This window comes from Entamoeba dispar, genomic scaffold (genome assembly GCF_000209125.1).
Source record: "Entamoeba dispar SAW760 scf_1105229460399 genomic scaffold, whole genome shotgun sequence".
Lineage (NCBI taxonomy): Eukaryota > Evosea > Mastigamoebida > Endamoebidae > Entamoeba > Entamoeba dispar.
The window spans coordinates 1-7,420 of NW_001854173.1; the positions used below are offsets into that span (position 1 = coordinate 1).

Consider the following 7,420-nt stretch of genomic DNA (forward strand, 5'->3'; position numbering starts at 1 on the left):
TTAATCTTCTTTATCATGACTCTTATTAATTAATATGAACTGAATGAATATGTTTTCATTTCTATTTTATTTTTATTATATCTTTCTTTATTTTATTCACTATCTCTATTCATTCTAAATTTAATCTAATGAAATCAATAACTTAGTTAATTGAATTAGAATCTATTGGTTGTGATTATGATAAACAAAATAAAGAATGTTTCAATTTAATAATATTTCAGATATAATTAAATAACTTCAATTTGATAATCTAGTTGTAATGACTATTTCAATTATATTTCATATATGATAAAAATGAATTAATTAGTTGAAGAATACTAACATATTAATTTTATTTTTAATAATTGAATGATTGATTGTGTTGAATGTTAAACATGAATGATATTCCAATTTTCTTTTTATGTATTGTATGATAAGAAGAATGAATTAATTTTAATGTTTTAATGTTACTATTTCTAATTTAATTAAAATTATGATAACTTCTTTGTTTAATAATATAATTATTTATTAAAATACGAATTAGTTCTATTATATATTTATGATATAATTTAAAATGATGAAATGAATATATCAAATTATCAACTTTTATTTGACATTTACATTACAAACAAATTACTTTCTTAATTTACAAATAATTAGATTATGTTATATAATGATTTGAAATAATGTATTAAATCATTCTTTTCTTAACTTTTTTTTAAATTATTCAATTAGTATGAAAAACATATAATTAAAAAAAAACTATTCATTGAAAAAGATAATAAATATAGTATTTTCTGAACTCTCGATATTCACTATATTCTTTCATTATCTTTTCTATAACTTTTTTATTTCTATAACAATTATCATTTTATATTTTCTCATTTTATTTCTTCATTTAACTCTTTTATGTATTATATTTCTATTTTATTCTTTCTTCTGTTTCCTTTTTCTTTATTATTTCCTTTGTCATTTCCAGTATTTTATTATTATCTATACTATTAAAATTATGTGATTTTCATTTCATTTTCTTTTTAATTTAGCATTTTTACTTCTTTTCTACATTTCATATTATCTCTTCTTTTCTTCATTGTGGTATGATTCTATTCCTTTTGTTATTATTTTCTTCTTTTCATATTTCTTGTTTCTTTCTTCTTTTTATCTAACATTATTTATTCTTTTTCTAATCTTTGTGTTTTCTTATTCTTCTATATCTTTCGTTTCTTCTTTTTATCTTTCAACTATTTTCTTTACTCTAATACTATATTCAGTACCCACCACTTTCTTTAATACATCAACAGTCTTTTATAATTAAATTACTTTTCATTTCATTTATTGGTATATATCAAAGAATATATTGAAATAGAAAGATTAAAGAAATGAATAAAAATAAGATAGGATTAGATATTGAATTTATCAATAAAATAGAATAAATAAATAATGTCGGTAGATTTATTTTATTCAAAGTATTGAAAAAAGAATTGACTAGTGTAAAAAGAATACAAGTCTTACAAGGATCATTTTAATTTTCATAATGTAATGAAGACGTATGAAGAAACAGTTATTTTTATTCAAAACTATGTTAAAAGTGAAAAAATCACTAAATCATACCATCTTGAAACAAAAAAGTGCAGAGTATTAATAAAAATGTTAATTACTGAAGTAAATAAATCAAATCAAACAATTTGAAGAATCAAAAAACTTGTATTTGACAAAAACAAAGAAATTCACATAACTATAAATTCATCAATCTATAAGTTACAAATAAAAAAAAACAGAAATATTAGAGTATAATGATATCATTAGATAATATAAATATCATAAAAGTTCGTTGAAAAAAAATACATTATTGTAAGTTAATGAAATAACCATTTTATTAAAGTGATATTGAAATAAAATCATTGTGTTCTGAATTAAATAATGAAAAGAAAAACCCTTTTCTTTTTTTCTGTTGAATTTTATCAGAAGAATTGTTAATTAAAACGATACAAAACCATAAAACATCATTATTATAATATCACGAAAAGACAATGGTTATTTAAATGTGTTTATAAAAATAAAAAATAGTAAATGAAAAGGAAAATATTACTTGAAAGAGTGTATTTAATGAATATTCTTTTGTATTGTGATTCAATCACTACAATCAAAACACTTTTATGTGTTAATAAAAAATGTCAAGAAACAATTCATTCAATTCGTATTAATCCATTTAATATCAATTTTAAAGAAATTTCAAAAAATAAACATATCTTCACAAACTTAGAAACAATATATGAACTAAAAGATTTGGAAGAAGTAGAGGAATTTAAACGGTCGTGGAATAACAAAATCACATTCATAAGAACAATTCAATCATGTGCTATCTTTTATTCTTTTATTAAACCTTTTAACACTAATCAAATTGAGTTATTATCAAAAATTGAAGAATACTCAATTACACGTTTGACATTACATTGTATTGATGAATTTATGTATTCAATTCCATTCTTCTTTCATTTAAAAAAATTAAAAATTGGATATTCAAGTTATTTTAATTTTAATAAATTAAATCAATTGAAGAATTTGAAAACAGTATATGTACTTTTTCAATTCAGATTTCCTGAAACAATCATTTATGATTTTCATAATGTTGATATTCAAAGAACAAAATATCATTTTATTCTTTATTCTATATATGATGAAGATATTCTTCAATTTCAAATTTATACAATTCAACATGAATATCCATCTATTCAAATTCATATAGCACTATTAACAAGAAAAGTTGAACAATACTTTCATTATTTTGATTCTTGTTATGTTGATCCAAATTATTTTAAAGAAGAAGAATATGAAACAATTAATAATTCATTACCATGTAATATCAAAATCTTTTCAAAAAAGATTCAAGACATTAAACATATTAATCTTAAGGATTGTTATTATCTTAAGAACTTAAGTATAACACTAAAAAATAAAGATTCATTTGAATTAGTTTTTCCACAATCATTAAAAATATTAAGTATAGAAGCACCACAAGCTAAATTTAACTTAAACAATATTCCTATTGAATGTTTAAATCTTACTCGAATACAAAGTAACTGGCATTCTATATTAACTACATTAACATCTCTTTCTTTATATCAATGCAAAGACTTTGAAATTGACTTAGCTCATTCAAAATTATTAAAAAAAATTGGAGTTTGTTGTTGTTCTGAAATATCAATAATTACTCCTATTACAATTCCTTTATGTGGTATTTATTTCTCAACAAAAATAAAAATAAACTTTACAGATAACTATATAGATACTCCTCTTTTTATTTATGATGTTATTCATTTTTGGTGTTCTCAAACAAAAAAGATGATTGTTGAAATTAATACAGATACTCTTGATTTATTCATGTTTAATCTTCAATACATTTCTTTTTATGATTGTTCTATTAAATTTATTAAACTTCCAATGAGTCTTCATTTTGTTCGAGTTGTTAACTCTAGATTTAAATTTCTTGAATTTAACAATCTAATTAAATTAACAATCCAATCACATTCTATTATTGAAAAAATAAAAGGAAATTATATATCAAGAATTCATTTAAGTGGAACAATTAATAACTGGAATATTCAAAATATTGGAACAATATCTTATCATAATGGAATATTATCTGAAGAAATTAAATGTAAACGAGTGATAGTAAAAACTAAAAAACGTTATATTGATCTTCATCATATTAATTCTAACTATGTTATTTTTTCTTCAAAAAGTAAAACAAATATTGCTTGTCTCAATAAAGAAGTTATTCACATTATTAAAAATTCTCTTCCAGTAGTTATTTTGAATCTTAATAATTTTATTCCTTCAAAACAATTCTATAATGAAGTCTTTTATCAAGTTTCAAATGTTATTCTTTCAAATATTATTCAAACAACACTCAGAATTGTTGGAAAAAAGATTAAAAATATTGATCTTTCACATTGTTCTATTTCAAAACTAATTATTCGAAGATGTCAATTTATAGAAAATATTTTATTACCATTTCAATGTCAATCAATTTATATTGAAAAGTGTCCAAATATTCATAAAATAAGATATATTGAACAAAACTAAATATAAATATTTTGAATCACTTTTTTTTTATTTTTAAAATAAAAATCATTTAAAATATATTAAAAGAAGCATTTAATTTACTTCAAATTATCATGAATAAGAGTGAATAATGCATCAAGATTTCGTTTATTATAATCAATATTCAACCAATCTTTGCAAATTTGACAAACAGGACTTATCTATTATATTAGTATTTTTTTTGTTCTTTAAAAATTTTTAACAATAACAAACAGTATTTCTGTTGAATTGAATTTTAGAAGTACAACGAGGAACTTTTTTGAATGTAACTTCTGGAACTTCTGCTGGGTATTGTTCAGGACATTTTACAGTAAATGATAATGAACTTCCATCTTTAAACAAGAACTCTCCATTCCAATTTGATAAAGAAGTATCATCTTCATTTTGAAGAAAGTATGACACAAATGTTAAATTTCCATGTTGTCCATTTTCACAATCTTCAAGTAAAACAGCAAATCTTGGCTTTTTCACTGACATTATTTTTTCTTTTTTCTAGTTTTGTTTTTAAGTTCTTTTAAATAACATAAATATTTATTTTATGTTATTCTTAAAATAAATTTAAAAAAATAAAAAAATAAACGTCAAGAAGAATCTCGATGAATTATAAATAGAAGAAATTATACAGATATAGAATCAAAGAACTCAAACGAAAGGACAAACTATGAGAATAAAAAGACACTAAAAAACTATTTATTTCATTAATTAAAGCATGGAAAATAATTACAATAGAATCAAACCTTATATTCCTACTTATAAAAGAATTGCTTTATATTGTAATGTTCCTAAAGAATATATTGATATTGCAATGAGAGGGGATAAATATTCGAAAGCAGCATTTATTGAACAATTAATATTAATGAAAGAAGAAGGACTTGTTGGAACAACAGATGAATATTTAAATTCATTGGTTCTTTGAATCAATTATATCTCGAAAACTTAAAGAAGAAAGTGTAATTAAAAGTCTTGTTAATAAATTTCTTATATATTATTAATATTTTTTTTTCTTATATTGAATCTTATATAATTTTATTTATCAAGAATTTTTAAAGTTAAAAATAATAATAAGAATAATATTTAAATCTAAATTTTTAAGAAAAAATAAAACTAAAAAAATAAAAGATGAGTCTTGATGAATACGATATTATTGAAGTTGATAACAGAAAATATAGAGTAAAAAAAAGTATTCAACCTCATCTCAGTATTTCAAATGAAATTTCAGAGAAAATAAATTATGAAATGAAAGAATATTGTGATGAACCTGATTGTATTCATATTCCATCATTATCTTCAAAAGAACAAGTAGAAGAAATATTCAAAAAAGCAGAAATTACACCTAGAACAACTGATTGTACAATTAAATTATTAATTCCTAATAAACTTCATGGACAAATTATTGGAAAAGGAGGAATTAATATTACTCCAATTAAAGAAGAATGTCAATGTAAAATTGCATTTGCAAGTTCAGACGATACACCTGATTTAGTAAGAATTGAAGGAGTTAATGAAGATAAAGTTAGAGAAGCTATGGAACGATTAAAAAATGTATGTATAAATGTTTTTTGTTCTCTTAAGAATACACATACTATTCAAATTCCATTTAAATCAACAGACCTTTTAAAACAAATAGAATCATTTCAAGAGTTTGTTTATTTTTTATTATTACTCTAAATAAATATATTTTAAAAAAAAATAATGAAAATATGAAAAAAAAAAAAGAATTTATAAAATAGACAATTGATTAAAATTGATGGACTTAATCCAAATTATTTTCAAAAACCTCAAGCAATGCATTTAACATTAACTACATTATCTATTTGTACAGACCAACAAATTGAAGTTGCATCTAAATTATTAGAAGATATGGCACCAAGAATATATTCAATATTAAATAATAAACCATTGTTATTTGAATTATGTGGAATTAGTGCTATGGGAAATGAAGAAGCTACAAGAGTTATTTATATTAAAGTAAAAACAAATGATGAACAAATAAATAAAATTATTGAAGAAATTAAACAAACTTTTAATAAATATTTAAATAATCAAAATCAAAATGAAGCTATTCTTCATATAACATTATTTAATACAAATAAATTAAAAAATGGAAAATCTTTTGTTATTGATGCATCTGATATAGTTAAAAAATATACAGGTAAATCATTTGGAAAATATAAAGCTGAGTCTTTAGTATTCTCTTCAATGATTAATAAAATAATGGGAACTAAATATGCTCTTATTAATTCTATTCCTCTTCCTTAATATTCATTTAATTGAAATAATTACTACTCTCTTTTATTATTATCATTAAATCTTTATTTATCTTCTTATTATATAACATTCTTTTACATCATTTTTAATTATTTAATTGTGTTGAAAAAGGTGAAACAATGATATATTATACAAAATAATAAATAACCCTAAATAAAATAAAAACTTAAAAAAATAAAAGAAATGAGTGAAGAAAATATAACATCAAAAGAAATTAATGAAAGAAAAATAGAAGAGAAAACAGATAAAGAAGAAAAGAAAATTAGAAAACAAAGATATAAAAAAGAAGAAGAAATTATTGGAAATCCATTAGAAGAATATTTTGAGAAAGTATCTAAAAATGTTGCACCATATAATCCAATAGGAAGAGCAGAAGAAGAAATTGAAGAAGGATTTTCACAAAAAAGTATAATTTATATTAATAAATTATTTGCTGATGCAGCACAAGAAAGAAATTATGGAAAAGTTATTTATTTATATAAAAAATTAATTGAAAGTGGTATTAAAGAAGATCTTCATACAATTACTAATATTATTAATTCAGCTGCTAGAGTTGGTGATGGAATTTTAGTAGATAAAACATGGATAAGAATGAAACAATTAGGATTAAAAGCAAATGAAGTTACAAGAACTGTTTCAGTTAAAGGATATTTTGCAGCTGGATTAGTTGAAAAAGCAATGTATACTTATTATTGTATGGATAATAGAAATAATATTAGAAGTATTAATGCAGCAATTAGAGGATTATTAAGATTAGGAAATTCAAAACAAATTCATACATTTACAAAACATCCTATTAATGCAGAAGATATGACTACAAAAGAATATCTCACTGGATTATATTCAATAGAACAAGAAATTTCATTAATTAGAAAAATTATGGAAAGTATTAATAATGAAGAAGAAATGTCACCTACTTCTTTAATTAATTTAGCTACATTAAATTGTCTTATTGGAGATGTAGAAACAGGAGATTTATTATTAAAAGAATTTGAAGATATTTCTAAAAGAGAAACAGATGCTAGAAAATCAATTCGTTTATTTAAAAAACATCAAATGCTCAATAAGA

General features: G+C 21.0%; 4 protein-coding genes across 4 annotated transcripts, besides 19 other annotated features; 3 read left to right on the plus strand and 1 right to left on the minus strand.

Annotated features, from left to right (window-relative positions):
* Positions 1-53: 53 nt before the first annotated feature.
* Positions 54-97: a microsatellite.
* A 225-nt stretch (positions 98-322) lies between these two features.
* Positions 323-346: a sequence feature (AT_rich).
* A 78-nt stretch (positions 347-424) lies between these two features.
* Positions 425-555: a sequence feature (AT_rich).
* A 65-nt stretch (positions 556-620) lies between these two features.
* Positions 621-741: a sequence feature (AT_rich).
* Positions 742-845: 104 nt separating this feature from the next.
* Positions 846-1,014: a microsatellite.
* Positions 894-1,067: a microsatellite.
* Positions 1,068-1,080: 13 nt separating this feature from the next.
* Positions 1,081-1,236: a microsatellite.
* An 813-nt stretch (positions 1,237-2,049) lies between these two features.
* EDI_088650 (uncharacterized protein) lies at positions 2,050-4,065 on the plus strand (the record flags this gene model as incomplete). Its single annotated transcript, XM_001737138.1, has 1 exon — positions 2,050-4,065. The coding sequence occupies one exon, from the start codon at positions 2,050-2,052 to the stop codon at positions 4,063-4,065; it is 2,016 nt and encodes a 671-aa protein (XP_001737190.1).
* Positions 2,474-2,529: a sequence feature (AT_rich).
* Positions 4,063-4,130: a sequence feature (AT_rich).
* A 12-nt stretch (positions 4,131-4,142) lies between these two features.
* Positions 4,143-4,560, minus strand: EDI_088660 (uncharacterized protein; the record flags this gene model as incomplete). Its single annotated transcript, XM_001737139.1, has 2 exons — positions 4,143-4,244; positions 4,297-4,560. The coding sequence occupies 2 exons, from the start codon at positions 4,558-4,560 to the stop codon at positions 4,143-4,145; spliced, it is 366 nt and encodes a 121-aa protein (XP_001737191.1).
* A 35-nt stretch (positions 4,561-4,595) lies between these two features.
* Positions 4,596-4,662: a sequence feature (AT_rich).
* A 387-nt stretch (positions 4,663-5,049) lies between these two features.
* Positions 5,050-5,117: a sequence feature (AT_rich).
* A 10-nt stretch (positions 5,118-5,127) lies between these two features.
* Positions 5,128-5,200: a microsatellite.
* A 2-nt stretch (positions 5,201-5,202) lies between these two features.
* EDI_088670 (activating signal cointegrator 1 complex subunit, putative) lies at positions 5,203-6,342 on the plus strand (the record flags this gene model as incomplete). The annotated part of the gene is made up of 2 exons (XM_001737140.1): positions 5,203-5,723; positions 5,814-6,342. 2 exons carry the CDS (start codon positions 5,203-5,205, stop codon positions 6,340-6,342), a joined length of 1,050 nt encoding a protein of 349 aa, XP_001737192.1.
* Positions 5,729-5,812: a sequence feature (AT_rich).
* Positions 6,071-6,126: a sequence feature (AT_rich).
* Positions 6,159-6,186: a sequence feature (AT_rich).
* A 31-nt stretch (positions 6,343-6,373) lies between the features above and the next one.
* Positions 6,374-6,450: a sequence feature (AT_rich).
* A 52-nt stretch (positions 6,451-6,502) lies between these two features.
* Positions 6,503-6,646: a microsatellite.
* EDI_088680 (uncharacterized protein) lies at positions 6,535-7,420 on the plus strand (the record flags this gene model as incomplete). Its single annotated transcript, XM_001737141.1, has 1 exon — positions 6,535-7,420. A coding segment is annotated over one exon (886 nt), but the record flags the coding sequence as incomplete, so codon positions are not given.
* Positions 6,759-6,783: a sequence feature (AT_rich).
* Positions 6,818-6,843: a sequence feature (AT_rich).